The sequence below is a fragment of the Pituophis catenifer genome, unplaced genomic scaffold (assembly GCF_029215685.1).
Source record: "Pituophis catenifer annectens isolate HBS135680 unplaced genomic scaffold, rPitCat1.0.hap2 SCAF_1, whole genome shotgun sequence".
Lineage (NCBI taxonomy): Eukaryota > Metazoa > Chordata > Lepidosauria > Squamata > Colubridae > Pituophis > Pituophis catenifer.
The window spans coordinates 354,177,191-354,197,299 of NW_027256881.1; the positions used below are offsets into that span (position 1 = coordinate 354,177,191).

At 45.9% G+C, this 20,109-nt stretch overlaps 1 protein-coding gene across 1 annotated transcript; it reads right to left on the minus strand.

Moving 5' to 3' along the window:
- Positions 1-4,455: 4,455 nt before the first annotated feature.
- LOC139313736 (vomeronasal type-2 receptor 26-like) lies at positions 4,456-17,528 on the minus strand. Its single transcript, XM_070939181.1, has 5 exons — positions 17,488-17,528; positions 10,600-10,891; positions 7,974-8,192; positions 6,126-6,189; positions 4,456-5,360 (listed from the first exon to the last, which is right to left on the minus strand). The coding sequence occupies exons 1-5, from the start codon at positions 17,526-17,528 to the stop codon at positions 4,456-4,458; spliced, it is 1,521 nt and encodes a 506-aa protein (XP_070795282.1).
- Positions 17,529-20,109: the final 2,581 nt, after the last annotated feature.

A 20,109-nucleotide genomic window follows, 5' to 3' on the forward strand; every position in this document is an offset into this window, starting at 1 on the left:
GGCCAATATTGCCGGATCCAGGGACGGCTTCTTGAGGAGAGGCCTCACCACCGCTTCTTTCAAGGCGGCGGGGAAGTGACCCTCACTCAACGAAGCGTTGATAACACCCTGGAGCCAGCCTCGTGTAACCTCCCGGGAGGCCAGTACCAACCAGGAGGGACATGGGTCCAGAAAACATGTGGCCGCACTAAGTCTCCCCAAAATCCTGTCCACATCATCCGGAGTCACAGCATCAAACTCCTCCCAGGTAACATTCTCAAGACTATTCCTCGTCACCCTGCCCTGATCTACCCAGTCAGAGTCCAAATCCCCCCGGATCTGAGCGATTTTGTCATACAGGTATTATCCGAAATCCTCCGCCCTGCCTTCCAAGGGATCCTCCCGCGCTCCCGGATGGAGCAGGGAGCGGGTTACCCTGAACAGGGCGGCCGGACGATTCCCTGATGACGCAATAGAGGCGGAAAAGTAGTTAAACTTTGCCGTCTTTATCGCCACTAGGTAGGTCTTAATATGCGACCTTACCAGTGTTCGGTCAGATTCAGCGAGACTGGCCCTCCAACCGCTCTCTAGGCGTCTTTTCCGGCGTTTCATCTCCCTCAGCTCCTCGGTGAACCAAGGAGCCGCGAGGGATCGACACCGGGTCAGAGGCCACAAAGGCACGACTCGATCCAAGGCCCCACCAGCCGCCCGATCCCAGGCAGCTACCAGGTCCTCGGCCGAGTCGTGTGCCAGATCTTCAGGAATTGGCCCAAGCTCCGTCTGGAACCTATCAGGATCCATCAGGCGCCTGGGGCGGATCCATCTAACTGGGTCCACCTCCCTGCGGCGGGGTGTAGCGGTTCGAAGGTCCAGACGAAGGAGTGAGTGATCTGACCATGACAAGGGTTTCATGTCTATATCCCCTATAATAAGACCACTCAACCACTGGCCAGAGACAAAAATCAGGTCCAGCGTGTGTCCCCCCCTGTGAGTGAGGCCATGAACTAACTGGGTCAGGTCCATGGCCATCATGGAAGCCATGAACTCCCGAGCCATCTCTGACGTTTCACCAACGGACGGCAGATTGAAATCACCCATGACCATAAGCCTGGGTGTATCAACTGCCACCGTGGCTATCACGTCGAGTAGCTCGGGCAGGGCCGTTGCCACGCGGCAGGGAGCCAGGTACGTAAGCAGCAAGCCCATCTGAACCCCATGACCCCATCTCACAAAGAGGGACTCACACCCGGCAATCTGTGGCACAGTGGTCTCCCTTGGACCCAGACCTTCATTAATAATAACCGCCACCCCCCCCGCCCCTCCCCTGGGCCCTCGGCTGATGGAATGCTCTGAAGCCTGGTGGACACATCTCAACCAGAGGGACCCCTCCCTCCGGGCCCAACCAGGTCTCCGTAATACCCGCCAGGTCCGCTCCCCCCTCTTGAATAAGATCGTAAATGAGGGGGGCCTTATTTACCACGGACCTGGCGTTGCACAGCATCAGCCGGAGGCCCAGGTCCTGAGTATCTGAGCCACCTAGTATCCGAGGGGAGCCTTGAGGACCGGGGCGCGCAATCGCTCTCAAGTAGCGAGTGCGCACCCCTGGCACAAGATAAGGTCCTCTGCTCCCGCCATATCTGCCCCTCCCATCCACCGTGCTGATGACATCCCCAATCCCTCGTCCTGCGCCCTCCAGACCGTTACCCTCTGCCAGGCTAGGCCCTGACCTAGGTGGATTACCCCCCCATCCCCTTTGGTCGCCCTCCCAGTTCCCCTTAAAAGATTATTAAAAACCCTAATTAAAAAACCCCTCAATCCCCGCTTTAAAACATGCCACCTCTCGGGGCTCCAAAGCCCGTCCTTAAGGTAGGCCTTCGATAGAGTGGAAGGCCATCGCCGCGAGAGGGGGGCATCTCACAGCGCAAGCAAATCTGCCGAGGTATAAGCCATACAAGTATGATGAGATGGAAAAGGGAACCTTGGATGTCAGCGAAATTTAAATATGTATGTATGTTTTCTGAGGTTTTCGCGGGTGTTTGTATGTAGGTCTTTGGTCATTCGGGTTTTCTCCCGCGTAAGATTGGAGGTGTCTTGGCAACATTTCGACGAAGTCTCATTCATGATCTTCAGGCTGGTGTTTTCGGCTTCGTGCTTCTAGGAGCAATGCAATGACTTCGTCGAAACGTTGCCAAGACACCTCCAATCTTACGCGGGAGAAAACCCGAATAACTAAAGACCTACATACATACATATATATATATGTCTTCTTAAGTTTTCGCGGGTGTGCATATGCAAAAAATTAAAATCTCGGGTGTTTTCCCGCGTCATTATAAATAAGTTGGTTAAAATATTTAAAATCCTGGTTAAAATCCCAGCTTAAAATCTTCTAAATCTTCTTAAAACAACTGTCGAAACGTTGCTTTAAGAAAAACTTTTAAAGTCACTGGTAGGATTTTAGCTGAGGTTTTAAAGGACCTTGCAGAGTGCTCTGTAAGGAATTTTAGAAGATTAAGATAAGTTGTTCTACAGCCCTGGTTTTGTGAAATCTCATTCACAAGTTTCTGGGCCTTTTTTCTGCTGACAAACAGCAACTCTGTGTTGCTCTCTGGGAGACTCAGATAGCTATTTCTGCCTTTTAAGGCGTCATCAGTGAGCCACACCCTCTTCTCAGATATCCTCCCTGTAAAGGTACAATGTATCCATCATCAGATGTTGGCAATCATGTTGGCAATCCAATTTTCATCAACAGCCACATGAAAAAGTGCTGCGGAGTTTTGCCCAAACTGGTCCCTTAGATTTTGAAGCCATGATGTTCTTCTTCTGTCTGGACCTCATTTGCCTTCAATCTTTCCTTGGCAGATTAAGTGAAGGATGCCGTATTTTTCTGGGTGTTGCATCACATGTCCGAAATAGTCTAACTTTTGCTTTTTTATGGTTTTGATGATTTCCCTTGGCTTTCCCAGGTGCCTTATCACCTCCTCATTTTGTAAATTGTAAATAAAGAAGACAATCATTGCTTGAAACCTTTATACACTAATAATAGAGTCCCTGAGTCTGTTGTGATGAGACCAACCAATGCAGCTCAGCAAGCAAAGCGATAATGTGCCTTGCCAGAAACATTCATAACTTTTTTTGCTACTACAATTTGCACCAGTTGTTTCTGGATACTCTTCAAGGGAAGGTCTCTACATGGGGCACCCCTTGAGGAGCATCCGGAGGCTCCAACTGGTGCAGAATGTGGCCGCGCGGGGGATTATGGGAGCGAGAGGGCGCTCCCATGTGATGCCTCTCCTGCGTGAGCTGCATTGGCTTCCAGTGGTCTTCCGGGTGCGCTTCAAGGTGTTGGTCACCACCTTTAAAGCGCTCCATGGCATGGGACCTGGGTATTTGCAGGACCGCCTTCTGCCGCCGATAGCCTCCCACCGACCAGTACGCTCCCACAGAGAGGGACTCTCCTCAGGGTGCCGTCAGCTAGGCAATGTTGGCTGGCGACCCCCAGGGGGAGGGCCTTCTCTGTGGCAGCTCCTGCCCTCTGGAACAATTTGCCCCCGGAGATACGAAGGATATCGGATCTCCGGGTTTTTCACCCTGAGTCCACTAGGAGAAGGGCGGGATATAAATTGAATAAAATAAATAAGTAAGTAAGTAAGTAAATAAATAAATAAATAAATAAATAAATAAATAAATAAATAAATAAATAAATATGGAACATATTGCAATAGTCCAACCAGGAGGTCTTTTGCCCAGGAATGGGTGCAACTGGCACATAATCAAAGTTGTGAAAAGGCCTTTCTAGCCATAACTGCCCCTGGATCTTCAAACAGGAGTTGTGAACCCAGGAGGACCCCAAATTTCTCACAGGGTCTGTTTGGGGCAATGCAGCCCAACCCAGCACCATAGATGGTGTAGTCTTTGAACGAGAGGACTCCAAAACCCTAAGTCACTCAGCCTTGCTGGGGTTCAATTGAAGTCTGTTTTTCCCCATGCAGACAATCATAGCCTCCAGGCAGGAGGACATATGTTTAATATGTTATTCTAATTAGTAAAGCATATCACATCACAATACTGAGAAGTATGGAGAAATATTTTAATACTTTAAATTGTATTGCACCAAATCTGAAATGCAAATAGAAGGACTTTCAAACATGAACTAAAAATGATATGTCTTTGGACAGAGATGATTATAAAATAGCAATAGAAATAGTACTTAGACTTATATACCACTTCACAGTGCTTTGCAGCCCTTTCTAAACAGTTTAGAGAATCAGCCTATTGCCTTGAGCCAGTGAGGATCAAACCCTGGCAATCAGCAAAATTAGGTTACAACACTGTATTCTAACACTGCACCACTAAATATTTCCATGATTTCCAACTATTTGAAGGACAAGCCACTCTCTTATTTCATCATTGTTAAGAAACACATCAAATTAAAAGAAGGGCCAAAGCCAAAATAAATGTTACTACTTAAGATATAAATCAGAGATTCTTGTGCCCCATTATACTTTTTCTCTGATTCAGATCAGGCCTGAATAGGATGATGTAACATTTGGGGAAAAAGATGCAAGCCAAGAGACCAGCCCCAGAGGCCAAGATGGAGAAGATCTCCACGGCCACCATGGACTTCCCTTTGGTGCTCAGGTAGGTGGGGAGGAAGGAGATCCAAACACTGCAAAAGACCAGCATGCTGAAAGTAATGAACTTGGCTTCATTAAAGCTGTCGGGCAATTTCCTGGCCAAAAAAGCTATCATGAAACTGGTGAGGGCTAGAACACTTAGGTAGGCGAGGACAGCATAAAACATCAAAGCTGAGCCTTCATTACATTCCAAGATGGCCTCTCCTAATAAGGAGTGGAAGTCCATGTTGGGAAATGGGGGAGAGGTTACCAGCCAGGTGGCACAAAGAACTGCTTGGATTAGGGGACAGGCTAAGACAATGGAGTTGGTCAGAGGTTTTCCTAAGAGTTTCCTTGTCTTGTTCCCTGGTTTTGTGGCCATGAAGGCCAGAACCACCATGACAGTTTTTGCCAAGACAGAGGAAACCGCGAGGGAAAAGAGAATGGCAAAGGCAGTTTGTCGGAAGAGACAAGTGAATTTCCTGGGTCGACCAATGAAGAGGAAGGAGCAGAGGAAGCAGAGCAGGAGGGAGACCAGGAGAATGTAGGTGAGATCTCGGTTGTTGGCCTTGACAATCGGTGTGTCATGATGCTTATGGAAAATCAACAGGATAGCAGTTGTGAGCAGAGAAAAGAAAAGAGCTAAAGAGGATAAAGCATATCCCAGGGGGTCTTGATAGGAGAGGAAGTGGATCTTCTTGGGAATGCAGTGGTCCTTGTCCTTGTTGGGATATTGGTCTTCTGGGCAGAGGTCACAGAGGGCTGCATCTGAAATCAAGAAATCAAATCTTTGCCTGAGGATTCCAGGGACATCTGCCATAAGCCTTATTTCCCCTTCATTATTCCTCCACCCCTCTGCTGTGGCATGAGTTCCCCTTTCTGCTATGGCCAGTCCACAAAGGAAGTGATGGAATGACTCTTTGTGAATTTCATGGTGGAGGAAACAAGTTCATTCTTTGTGTATTATTGATGATGCTTTAGATAAGTTGGTCCCAGAGAAGGAGATGTTCAGCTCCAGCTATTCTGATTTGTTTGCTCTTTAAGAAAAGGCTGTCTCCAGTCACTGGCTTCTTCCATGACTATTGTGGCTTTAAGTGAGAGAGAGGTTGCCATTTCTTCCCTGCTTTTTACTGGAATCGCAAAAAGACTGAGAGATCTGTAGCTAGAAATCCTACTCTTTTGAGTGTTCCTGCATTATTTTTTGTGTTTGTGCTGAGGAGATCTAAATTGCAACAGAGAAGGTCATGAAAATATCTACTTAATTTTGGGAGAGGGAAAAGTCTCTTTTCCTGATCCAAAGTGGTTTATGGAGAAATTGATTACAAGAGGGGAAAAGGAAAGTTTGATTCAGAAGCACCCCAGCACTGAGAATTCTCTGGCTCAGGTTCTCCACTATATACTTAAAATATATTGGTTTATATTTTTTATTGTTGTTGTAGCTGAGTGTTAGCAGACATGGATAGCTGTATCTCTTCTTCCTCTGACATGTCTATCAACTGATCCTGGAAGATTTGCTTTCGACATTTGCTCTACCTGTCTGATTAGAGATGGTCCCTTCTGGACAAGGGACACATTGGTAGCAGCAGACCTGCTCGCCCTCTGGAACTCTTCTCCTCTCTCCTGCCTGGCACCTCTTCATGCCACACCTGGCAAAGGGCACCTTCTAAAAGGGAAAAGAGAAATGTTTGCGGTGGCATAAGCATTCCAGAAAAAACCCACTTCCAGGTTACAACTCTGAAGCAAGCATTTTTCCAAAGTTCTGTTTACTAGAATAGGCAAACTGGCACACCTAGGAAAACTCAAATCTGAGAGGTCCGGGTTTTCCCTTAGTAAATCAAAACCCCCAAAACCATCCCTTCACTCCTCAGTTGATCACATGCTCCCATCACCACCCATCCCATCTCGAGACAGCACTCCGACCACTCCTTCTCCAGATGCAGGATCGCCCTGACCTTGACCGACAGGAAGAATGCTATTATGTCTACAGACAATCCCTCTACTAAATCCCCCCTCCTACTTTCCCACACATGAGAAGAAGGTGCTGTTAAGTAACACCAGCTACCTGCAATTACTGCAAGTTCGAATCTCACCAGGCTCAAGGTTGACTCAGCCTTCCATTCTTTTGAGGTAGGTAAAATGAGGACCTGGATTGTGGGGGCAATAAGCTGACTTTGTATAAAAAAGAACACCGCTTAGGGGTGGGGGTGAAAGCCCTACTAAGCAGGTATATACAAAAGTATGAAGGCTATTGCTTAACGCATTGTAAGCTGCCCTGAGTCTCTGGAGAAGGGCGGGATACAAATTGAACCAATAAATAAATAAATAAATAATATGCCTTCCAATGCTTCATTCATTCTTCTCCACATTCCTATTTCAATTGAAAAAAAGTCTTCAAAAGAAATGGGTCCCCAGAAACCAAAAACATCTCCTTGGTGAATCAGGCAAGCAGCATTCCTGTCCCTTCAATGGATGCTGAGATTGGAGCTGGGACCTTGGCATTCAAAGGAGGGCTGGTGACATTGAGCTAGAGCTCTGATGAAACTGTAAATGATGAGGACCAACTGAAGAGGTTGGGAGGGAAGGAGTTCTTGGAGGAGTGGGAGGAGGGGAGCAAAGTAGAAACAGGAGAAATGGGTTCTAATTCTAAGGCAATTATTCTTTCTTGAGGTTAGTAACAGTAGAAACAGAGAGAGGTATCTTGAAGCTTGCTAATTATGAATATCCATGGTTACATCATCTATGACCTATGTATACATATGGTATGAATTAAGTGTAGTGTTTGATTGAAAAGGGGCAGACGGGGAAAATAGAAATAAATCTATTTAAATAAAGCAGCCATCCTTAAGATCCATAGGGGAAACATCTTTATAGAAGGTTCCTAAAGATATTCAATGGTTGCCTGAGTTTCAGGAGGTGACCATCTCATGGAGGAGGAATCAGTCTAGAGCAAGATGACAATCTGGGTTTGTTTGACTGTATCACTTTCTTCCCCTTTCCTGAAATATATGACTTGGTTCCTTTTGTCTGTAAGAGTCCCTCCCATTGTTTACTTTAGTGCATACTGATAAATCCTGCAGTGAGATTTGATTCTTGATTTTGGGATCCTGCATTTGATTCCACAGTGGGAATAGTCCATAGAAATTACTGTTGCCCACCCTAATGGCATCCTGGCCTTCAAGAAATTCTTCCCAATCTCAACCCTTTCTGGACCTGCCAAAATCAGACCTGAAAAGTGTTAAATGCAAACCAGGTTTTGCACCAAATGGTGCCATATTTTATGATCCAATAGAGCCATTTCTCCAGTTAGAAGGACGTTCTGCATCCTTAGGAGAGGAGAGATCAAATCTTTCCTTGATTTCATAATGTTGCCTTTCAACTCACCTTTGTGGACCAGACAATTCGATCAGAGTTAATGGTGAAATCCTGACCTGGGGGAGCCCCGGGATCGATTTGCCCGACTTCCACAAGAACAATTGATCTATTGGGGAGGAAAACCCAGTTCAGAAGATCATAACGAACAGATCTCAGTCTATTTTCTGAGAAGGAGATTTCATCTCCAGCACTGTTGTTGAACTTGACGTTCCTCAAATAGGGAAGAAGCTGAAAGAAAAGAGACATTCAGAAATTGAAGCAATTGGATGAAAGCCAGAAACGAGACATCATGGCTCCTTCCATTCTATCATGGTCCTCAGTTTAGCAGGCGGGATTATGTCTGAGAATTTCTGTGGCACCATTGGTGGAGATTTGAGCAATCAGGGGTAACACCAAGCGCTACTTCCACAGCACAACAAAATTTTACCTTTGTGCCTGGGCATTTGTATCATGGCTTCTTCAACTCTAGTTTTAACAAATGACACCTACATATAAAGATTTTAATGCCGCATTCAAAATATCAATGTTTCATTTTCTCATACTTTATGTGGCTACATACATTTAGAAATCTTTACTTGTAAATTTGTCTTGTAAATGACAAATGCATCATTGAAACAGTTGCACAATTTCTTTCAAAATGTTGTACAATTCCACTGACTTCCTTTAGCTGATAGACAAAGAGAGCAGAAGGCAGGAACCAGCTGTGACTAAGTGGGGCCAGACAGAAGGAAGTGCCTGTCCAGGGTTGTCCCTTCAATGTCCAGAGAGGTCCAACATTTATCCTTTGATGCAGAAAATCCAGATGAATTTTAGACCAGGAACAACTTGGATTCAGGCTACATATAGAGACAAACTGAGGTGTTTCTGGAAATGTGCCCACAAGGACATCAACTGCCCTATTGAAGAGTCTGGCACAAACACACCCAGATTGTCATCTTATTCTTGGGCTGACACCTCCTCTATGAAATGATCACCTCCTGAATTTCAGGCAACCGTTGAAGATCTTTCAGGACTTTCTATCAAGATGTTTCCTGTATGGACCTTATGGAAAACTGATTTGGTTTATTTCTGTTCCCCCCTTCCTTTTTCAATTAAACACTACAGTTAAGTCATGTCACTGTTTATAATAATTGCTGTTTTAACCTGTTCTGGTATTCACTGATATTTCATGAGTAACTCAAGAAATACATATGGGAAAATACATTTCTAAGGATCTGTGGACTGAAGAAAAAGCCACAGAGATTACCTGCCACGACTGGACATTTGAGATCCTCCTTCCAAGCCTCATCATGGCTGGTCGTCCTCCAGATCCATACATTGCATGTAAAGCATGTGCCAGAGCATGAATGGCATTGTAGATGTTGAAACCTTCACCAGTCATTCTTCTTTCAAACAAGGAAGATGAGACATCTTGTAATTTTTCCTTCCCTGTACAGTTTTTCATCCCTGTTGGATGAAATTTACCTGGTTTGCGGAACCGGCACCCAAATACCTGTTCCCACCAGGACAGGAGAAACATATCTCCTTGTGGGTTCAAAGAGTCCAAAGACCGGAGGAAGTGGCTGAATTCTGAGATATCAACACTGTGGTCCCTCAAATGCAAAGCCCCATGCAAGGGCATAAGAGCTTCCCAGATATCTGTACGATACATTACAGTAAGTTTCCAAGAGGAAGTTAGGATCCAAACATTCTGAAGTGATCCAGTTTTATAATTTACATACAAATAAAGACCCAACTGAAGAGCTGCAACAGTTCCAGTGTCTCCAAAGAAAACAATGATGTCAGCTTTAAGCCACATTTTGGAATATAAAAGTAACTGGAATATATGCTTTATAGAATCATCTTTCACCGTTTCAGTTAAGGCCACACAGATCTCCTTCTCCTTCAACATTGGCCTCAGACTTGAGATGAAATGTGTCCCACTGTCACTTCCAGTGGCCAGAAGCCCAACCCAGTTCCACTGGAAATACAGGAGCAGCTGGACTAAAGCCACAAACTGAGCAGAATCCTTGGGATTAATCCGGAAGAAGGAAGGATAAACTCTTCTGTCTTCCCAAGTGGACTCAAAGCCAACACTGAGCTGGAGAAAGTGAAAATCTTCTTTAAAAGATAAAGCAAAATTTGATGGTTCCCATTGTGTGGTTTAGTGATCCCATCAGTCAAGTTGAATCATTTTGAGAGATAAGTTTCTTCCTTTCTTAGGAAGAACCACCAATTAACATATTTGCAGAGTTGGGACATGTCAGAATCCAAGGGAAGAAACCATCAACCAATGATTTATATCATATGAAACGTATCACTGAGCTGTGGTGGCGCAATGGTTAGAGTGCAGTATTGCAGGCTACTTCTGCTGACTGCCGGCTGCCTGCAATTTGGCAGCCAAATCTCACCAGGCTGAATGAGGATCCAGATTGTTGGGGGAAAGAGGCTGATTCTGTAAACCACTAAGGGAGAGCTGTAAAAGCCCTGTAAATCGATACATAAGTCTAAGTGCTATTGCTATTTTTATTGCTATCTTTACACACATAAAATATTTAAATGAGTCCCCCCCAACACCTTTGTAGCCATCTTGCACTTCTGTGAGTTTGTCTGTTGTTTGTCTATCCCATCACTGTATCTAAAGGAACCCCCTTACCTGTGGGACCTTGTAGAGGCTGAAGATGGAGGCCATCAGCCTTGAGGATTGTGCATTGTCACCTCCAATGACAGAGAGCAGAGGGTCCTGCCTGTCACATTTATAACCTGGAACCATTCGGTCACGTGTGGAGAGCAACATGAGACTGATTGAAGAAATATACCATTCCCACTGGCTATTGTCATACATGTGGAAGCCCAGGGAGATGTTGGGCAGGAGAATCGGATCCTTGTTGATCTCTGTCACTGCAAACACCAAGGACAGGAACTGGTGGAAGTTGTTGGGTGTGGGTCTATAGCGAGAGAAAGATTGTGAGATATTACATGAAAGCCTGTGCGTGCAGGAGGAATTTGCTTTGTCTTTGATTTTTGTGGGGTTTTCTTTGGAGCAGGATGTCCCAAATATTAATAGGTTTTTTTTTAAATGGATTTTTTTATCAACCTGGGTAGATTTGTGAGAAAGGAGAAGTAGGTATGTGTCCCTATCACACCCCATTTTATCCCTCTTCTATTCTCCCTCCCTTCTTCACTTTTCTCCAGTGTTTTTAATCCTACTCAATTTCTCCTCTAGTACCCTAATCACTTTTGTTCTCTCTTCTTCATCTGGTGACCATTGTTGAGCACAAGATTCCAGTGGGGGCCACAGCAAAGATTTACTGAGAGTCATTATTTATAAGCACTGCTGATTCCAAAACTGAGCTTTGTGTGTGTGTGTGTGGGGGGTTTATAGTACCCCATGCAGGAACAGTTTTGAGCTTTTCATCTTGACATACTTTCCAAATTAATAATCTTGCAAGTCATCTGCTTAGCTAGGGCAGTAAGGTTCCTAATAAGTTGTCCCTCATCCTTCTGTACATGGTTTATCATCTCCCAGATGAAGAATTCTGGAAAGATTGGGAATGTAGCCTGTTCTAGGAGCTTGGCTCTTTATTGAGAAAAACACAGAGAGTTGAACTACTCTAGGACATGCAAACATCACTAGAACAAATATTTCTGAATAAACAAAGCAAACAACCATGTAAATCTTTTTCCTCCAGATTAAACTTACGAAAGTCCAATATATAATCGCAATGGATCTTTTTTAAAGTCTATGCCAGCAGAAATGCTAGGATGGGCACCATGGGGGAAATTCCCACCAATAATGAGATCACCAGGCCTGTAATAATATTCCTGAATCATAAAACTTTTTGGCAGAACACATCTGGTTTGCATCCTCCTAGCAGATGTTGGAGATGTTCGAGGAAGGAGCCAGAAGAGCAGGAGCAACAGGAGAGGCAGCCGAGTCATTCTTGTCACCTTCCCTCCTACATAAAAAAAAATAAAAATCAAGGTTGTGCAGAAGCTGATTTACAGGTATCGCTTGAAATCTCAGCAGAGTCTTAGCACATAGTCTGCTCCTTCCACCTGAATGGCCCCAATGCAAATTTATATGAAATGTTTTTCCTCTTACCTGTGTTTGGGCAGTGACCAAAGAATAAGCTGAGTCAGCTGAGTCTCACCAAAGCTTGAAGTTATATCTTTGCAAGACACAAAAAGGTCTCCCTCCCTCCACTTGGAGAAATCAAAGAATATTTGCAAATCAATTTTTATCTTGGAAGGTTTTCGTAGGTGGAAATTCATAGGGGATACATTAAAAATTACTGTTCTTTTGGTAATTGCAAGGAAAAGCAATTGTCCTACCCACTTGGCACTAGACTTTCTTTGTGCACCAGGAAAGGAAAAACATGTTTCTGTCTCTTGTTGTTATTCCACAGGGCAGATGGACTTGAGAGACAAGAGAAAGTTGAATGTTTAACCTACATGAAGCAGCTCATGGAAACAAGATGGAGTTTGACCTTTGCCATAGCTTGTTCAGATAGGATGAGTGCTAATGGGACAGGGTGGCACATGGCAATCAGTTGTACACTAATAACTGTGAGCAATAATACCAATGCAGATTGGAATAACTGATTTATTGATACTCAAATGGAATGGGGCAATTCTTCTCCCATAGATTACGGAGACCTGGTTGGGCCCGGAGGGAGGGGTCCCTCTGGTTGAGATGTGTCCACCAGGCTTCAGAGCATTCCATCAGCCGAGGGCCCAGGGGAGGGGCGGGGGGTGGTGGCGGTTATTATTAACGAAGGTCTGGGTCCGAGGGAGACCACTGTGCCACAGATTGCCGGGTGTGAGTCCCTCTTTGTGAGATGGGGTCATGGGGTTCAGATGGGCTTGCTGCTTACGTACCTGGCTCCCTGCCGCGTGGCAATGGCCCTGCCCGAGCTACTCGACGTGATAGCCACGGTGGCAGTTGATACACCCAGGCTTATGGTCATGGGTGATTTCAATCTGCCGTCCGTTGGTGAAACGTCAGAGATGGATCGGGAGTTCATGGCTTCCATGACGGCCATGGACCTGACCCAGTTAGTTCATGGCCCCACTCACAGGGGGGGACACACGCTGGACCTGATTTTTGTCTCTGGCCAGTGGTTGAGTGGTCTTATTATAGGGGATATAGACATGAAACCCTTGTCATGGTCAGATCACTCACTCCTTCGTCTGGACCTTCGAACCGCTACACCCCGCCGCAGGGAGGCGGACCCAATTAGATGGATCCGCCCCAGGCGCCTGATGGATCCTGATAGGTTCCAGACGGAGCTTGGGCCAATTCCTGAAGATCTGGCACACGACTCGGCCGAGGACCTGGTAGCTGCCTGGGATCGGGCGGCTGGTGGGGCCTTGGATCGAGTCGTGCCTTTGCGGCCTCTGACCCGGTGTCGATCCCTCGCGGCTCCTTGGTTCACCGAGGAGCTGAGGGAGATGAAACGCTGGAAAAGACGCCTAGAGAGTGGTTGGAGGGCCAGTCTCGCTGAATCTGACCGAACACTGGTAAGGTCGCATATTAAGACCTACCTAGTGGCGATAAAGACGGCAAAGTTTAACTACTTTTCCGCCTCTATTGCGTCATCAGGGAATCGTCCGGCCGCCCTGTTCAGGGTAACCCGCTCCCTGCTCCATCCGGGAGCGCGGGAGGATCCCTTGGAAGGCAGGGCGGAGGATTTCGGACAATACCTGTATGACAAAATCGCTCAGATCCGGGGGGATTTGGACTCTGACTGGGTAGATCAGGGCAGGGTGACGAGGAATAGTCTTGAGAATGTTACCTGGGAGGAGTTTGATGCTGTGACTCCGGATGATGTGGACAGGATTTTGGGGAGACTTAGTGCGGCCACATGTTTACTGGACCCGTGTCCCTCCTGGTTGGTACTGGCCTCCCGGGAGGTTACACGAGGCTGGCTCCAGGGTGTTATCAACGCTTCGTTGAGTGAGGGTCACTTCCCCGCCGCTTTGAAAGAAGCAGTGGTGAGGCCTCTCCTCAAGAAGCCGTCCCTGGATCCGGCAATATTGGCCAACTATCGTCCTGTCTCCAACCTTCGCTTCCTGGCGAAGGTTGTTGAGAGTGTGGTCGCGCGACAGTTTCCACAATTCTTGGATGGAAACATCCTATCTAGATCCGTTCCAGTCGGGTTTCAGGCCTGGACACAGCACGGAAACGGCATTGGTCGCGTTGGTTGATGATTTCTGGAGGGCTCGGGACAGGGGTTGTTCCTCTGTTCTGGTCCTGTTAGACCTCTCAGCGGCTTTTGATACCATCGACCATGGTATCATGCTGCACCGGCTGGAAGAGTTGGGGATGGGGGGCACCGTATTACGGTGGTTCTCCTCCTTTCTCTCCGACCGGTCGCAGTTCGTGTTGGCAGGTGGGCAGAGGTCGACTTCAAGGCCTCTTATATGTGGAGTGCCTCAGGGGTCGGTCCTCTCGCCCCTCCTGTTCAACATTTATGTGAAGCCGCTGGGCGAGATCATCCGTGGCTTTGGGGTGAGATACCACCAGTACGCTGATGACACCCAGCTGTACATCTCCACCCCAGGCCACCCCAACGATGCCCTTGAAGTGATGTCCCAGTACCTGGAGGCTGTGCGGATCTGGATGGGGAGGAACAGGCTCAGTCTCAACCCTTCCAAGACTGAGTGGCTGTGGCTCCCGGCATCCCGATATAGTCAGTTGACTCCATCACTGACTATTGGGGGCGAGTCGTTGGCCCCCACAGAGAGGGCTCGCAATCTGGGAGTCCTCCTGGATAGGCAGCTGTCCTTGGAGGAACATCTGATGGCTGTAACCAGGGGGACCTTTTGTCAGGTTCGCCTGATCCGCCAGTTGCGGCCCTTTCTTGATCGGGATTCCCTGTGCACAGTCACTCATGCCCTCGTCACCTCTTGCCTTGACTACTGCAACGCTCTCTACATGGGGCTCCCCTTGAGGAGCACCCGGAGGCTCCAACTGGTCCAGAATGCAGCAGCGCGGGTAGTGACGGGAGCAGCCTGGCGCTCCCATGTAACACTGCTCCTGCGCGAGCTGCACTGGCTCCCAGTGGTCTTCCGGGTGCGCTTCAAGGTGTTGGTTATCACCTTTAAAGCGCTCCATGGCATAGGGCCTAGCTATCTTCGAGACCGCCTGCTGCCACCGACAATCTCCCATCGACCCGTGCGCTCCCACAGAGAGGGCCTCCTCGGGGTGCCATCAGCCAAACAGTGCAGGCTGGTGACCCCCAGGGGGAGAGCCTTCTCTGTGGGGGCACCTACCCTCTGGAATCAATTGCCTCCAGAGATAAGGAGAATCCAAGACCTCGGTGCCTTCCGCCGTGCCCTTAAAACCTTCCTTTTCCAGCAAGCCGGGCTGGCCTAATTTTTTTTAAGTGTTTTTAAGTGTTTTGTTTATTGTTTTTAATTAATGGGGCCAAATTTATATATGTATATTTTAACTGTATTTTAATATTTGTACTTGATGTTTTTACTTGGCTGTTCACCGCCCTGAGTCCTCAGGGAGAAGGGCGGTATACAAATTCAAAATAAAATAAAAATAAAATAAAAATAGATCTTTAACATAGGCAAGTTGTCAAGCTAATTTAAACTCTACAGCAGGTTGTCTAAGAACTTGTTGGCACCATAAATGTTTGTCTGCTGTGTTTGTCTTATGACGTAGCTCATCCGAATCCTCAACTGGGGTGGAAAGGAAACCATCATTCATAGTCAATGTCTGGACCAGCTGGGGTAGTACGAATGGGTCCATGGTGTTATGTGACTCTCCCCTTTCTCTGAAGCTGGTTCCAGCCACTGTTGGTTGGAGGGGAGAGATTGAGCTCAACTCCTTATCTTCAAGTAGTCTCAATGAGGTCTTCTCAGCTCAAGGTCAGGTATCATCCATATGCTGGAGGTATTCAATTCCACAAGCAGTGAAGGACTAAGCAATGTCATCAAGGTTTTGCCCTTGTTCCTGACAGCTGTTAGATGGGAAGGAAGAGTCTTAGTTTTAATGCTACCCAAATCGAGCAGCCATGGATGATTGGAAACCCCCCCCCCTCCAGTATTGGGTCCTGCATGGCATTGCTTTGCCATGTTTGGGACTCTTGTGCAATCTTGGGGTGGACACTCATCTCCTGCTCAAAGAAGAGATAATAGCAATGGCCAGGAAGGTCTTTGTAAAGTTTCATTTTGTGAAACACAAGGATCTTGAACTTTGGTGAGTCCCACGAGAGGGACAGAGCAATGGCCAGAGTTGAAGGAGGAAGTCTCAGTTATTGGAATGGGATTTAGCAGTGGAGATTCTTTGAGAGATGATGTGGTATCTCCACTTCTTAAAAGGGTTTTGGTTTGCTCCCTTCTCAAGATACTATGGCTGGACCCCACCATACTGGGCAATTCACTACCAATGTCCCTTTTGAAAGGAAAGATTGTGGAGAAGCTGGCCATGCAGTACCTTCACCATATCCTGGGTGGATTATTTAGGCCTCTTTCAGTCAGGATTCAGACCTGGGTTATGGGACAGAAAAGGCATCGGTTGAACTTTCAGATAAGTTTGATAGCAATGGGATGGTGGTAGCACATCCATCCTTGCTCTTCTTGACCTCTCGGTGTTCTTTGACATCAACTTCTATATCAGGGCCTTCTTAGGGACTGGGCAGCACTGCATTTTGCAAGTTCTTTTCCTTTCTACAGGACAGATACCAGTCTGTGCTGATTGGGAGTGACAGGTCCCACAACTTATTATGTGGGTCCTCTAGTGTTTGGTGCTTTCTCCTCTCCTCTTTAAAATATACATGAAGATACTGGGTGAGATCATCCACCTATGCGGAGTGAGCTATTATCAGTGTGCTGAAGATGCTCTACTCTACATGCATAATACCCAACCATCATCCTACAAGACAAATCCTCCATTTGCAGTGTCCCAAAGAGATGATAGATGCCCCATTGTACATCTTCCTCCTCATCCATGCAGTCTTCATGCCACCAAGCAGGGTATCTAGCTGGTATCCACCTAGAAAGCTTCGAGATTGGAGAACTGGCTGTGCTCTGGTTCCACTCAAGGACAGTTTAAGTCTATGGTGGTGGACGATGAGAAGTCAGCCCAGGGGGCTCTGCTATGTGAGGGTGCTTACATTGCCACCTGTTGACTCAAGGTGGCTTACATTGATATAAAAACACCATATAAAAGAAATTAAATAAAATAAGAAAATAGTAAAATAATATAATAATAAGACATTCATAAAATAATAACCACCTACCTCCCCAGAAGAACACATGTTCAAACAAGTCATTTAATGGGCTTCCTCCCACTCTGAGCTCCCCAGGCCTGCTGGCAGAACCAGATCTTCAGGGGCCTTCTGAAAGAGTGTTAGAGTGGGGGGTGGGCAGTCTAATCTCGGGGGGGGATGATTCCAGAGAAAGGGGGCTAACAGGGTGGAATACAGAGATGGCTTCTTGTGAAGAGGGTGGACCACAGCCTCCTTAAAGTGCTGGGGTACTACCCCCTCCTGTAGGGAAGCATTAATCACCTCCAGAGTCCACACACCTGTCACTTCCGGGGAAGATTTCACAAGCCAGGAGGGACATGGGTCTAAAACACAGGTGCTTAGTATTACTTTATTATTTCTCTACGAATTTTCTTCACCACTGTAATGCATCCTGATGCTTCTTTTCAAAGATTCATGAAAACAAAAAAAGGGACAAAAGTTCTGCTGGAAATGCACGTCTTCAAGATCAACCTGTATTACCAAATTGGGGAGACAGCTTCCCTGGGAACAAGTGGTTTTCGTGAAAAATAAAAGGACGGGTGACTCTTGCAGACTCTTTCTTTATAAAATGTTTAGGCTGCCCATTTCCCCTACGGAAGGTGACTCTGAGCAGCTAACAAGTATATTGAAATCAGTCACATCAGTTAAATATCGGTTGTTAAATGGACAACTCGCTCATTTCTTCATTTTTTTTGAAGTGTTTTTAAATTCTAAGCAAGCCCCAAAGTCAAAATAAAAATTCCCAATTCCTTCATTAGTCAAAGATTCTTGTTCCTGATTATGTTTTTCTCTATGACTCAATTTGGGCCTCAACAGGAAATGAAGCATTTGGGAGACCAGATACAAGCCAGGAGACCAGCTCGGGAGGACAAAGGTGCTACCTGGGGTCAACAGACATCCATGAAAAGTAAAACAGGGAGTATTTATTGCTGATAAATAGGTATGTTGTGATGGGACACACAACTTGACTGTCAGAGTGAGGGCTAAGAGGCATTCAACATGGAAGTTCAGTTGTAGCCTTGTAAGTGTGAGCAATAATGCTAGATGGGACAGATGTTTTATTTACAGGGAATCCCTGAAAGAGGTGTTGGAATATTTTCTGGAGAGTTTCCCTCAGATGGAGTGAAGGTTCAGATGAGGAAGAGAAGAATCAAGAAGGAATAAACAAAGAGAAAAGCTGAAGCGCTGAGCAAGAAACAAGAAGGAGGGAAGACAAGATGGCTTCATGGAAGCACTTCCACCAGCGGCCTCATGAGGAAGAGGCTGAATAAAAAGAGCCAAAGGCCAGGAGTCACATAAACAAGCAAACTAAAAGATAGACTGCCCTGATGAGAAGAGGCAACAGGGATGAAGGCATCAACTGAGAAAAGCAGGGAAAGAAAGTAATTGATTTTCTCCCTTCAGAAACTCAGAGCCATGGAGGTACCCTGGTTAGAAGGCAGTTCGGCAGTTCAATTCTCACCGGCTCAAGCTGGACTCAGCCTTCCATCCTTCTGAGGTCAGTAAAATGGGGAATCAGATTGTTGGGGGTAATCTATAAACCATTTGGGAGGTCTGTAAAAACCACTGTGAAACGGTATATAAGCCTAAGTGCTATTGCTACTCAGGGAAATGTTTTTCCAGCCATTTTCTCAGACGGAGTTGAGAGCCGGAAGAGGGGAAGAATGAAGAAGGCCCTCCAGGAATAAACAAACAGAAGAGACAAAGGGAAATTAAAGACAGGCCAGTAAGAGGAAACAGAAATTTAAAAAATATTAATAGGCAGATTGAACTCCATAGGAAAAGGAGAATAGCTCCTTAGAGAGTGGCAAACAGTGATCAGCTAGGATTAAGACAGAATATTGAGAAGATTGACAGAAGACTGAGATATAGAATAGAAAGATGTGAAAATGTAGTGAAATTGGACTTTAAAAGTATATGGGGTAAATTAAGGGTTTATAGGAAATAGTGTTTTCTATTTAAATAAACTTAATATAAACTATACTATTTTAGTGCAGATTTAATTTATGTACTTCTGTACTTGAAGATGTTTGCAATTTATAATTTCTTGGTCTCTTTTTAATTTGCAACTTTTCCTTTTGTATAATAAAAGGATCCCCTTTCTGCTTGCAACACAACCCAACACAATCCATTTTAGAGACTCTAATTAAAGTGGGAAAATTCCCTGCTGTAAATTGGGGGGTTATGGATTTTTTTATATGGTGGATTTATTATATGATGGATTATTTTTTTTAAAAAAAATATTATTTCAGCTGCCCAGAGTCACCTAAGTGTGAGTTGGGTGGCTACGTAAATATGTTTAATTAATAAATTTCCATATCTTTGATATCAATGTGTATTATTCAGGTGATCATTGGGACCTTACTAGGACAACTGCCAAAATGCCCCAATCCAAGTAAAATTTTCCAATCCCAGGACAAATCAGATATTCTTGTGCCTCAATATATTCTCTCTACAATTCAGATGGGGCCTCAGTAGGATAATATAACATTTGGGGAAAAAGATGCAAGCCAAGAGACCAGCCCCAGAGGCCAAGATGGAGAAGATCTCCACGGCCACCATGGACTTCCCTTTGGTGCTCAGGTAAGTGGGGAGGAATGAGATCCAAACACTGCAAAAGACCAGCATGCTGAAAGTAATGAACTTGGCTTCGTTAAAGCTGTCAGGCAATTTCCTAGCCAGAAAGGCCATTGTGAAACTGACACTGGCCAGGAAACCCAGGTAGGCAAGGACAGCATAAAACATCAAAGCTGAGCCTTCGTTACATTCCAAGATGGCCTCTCCTACCAAGGAGTGGAAGTCGAAGTTGGGAAATGGAGGGGAGGATGCCAGCCAGGTGACACACAGAACTGCTTGTATCAGGGGACAAGCTAAGACAATGGAGTTTGTCAGTGGTTTTC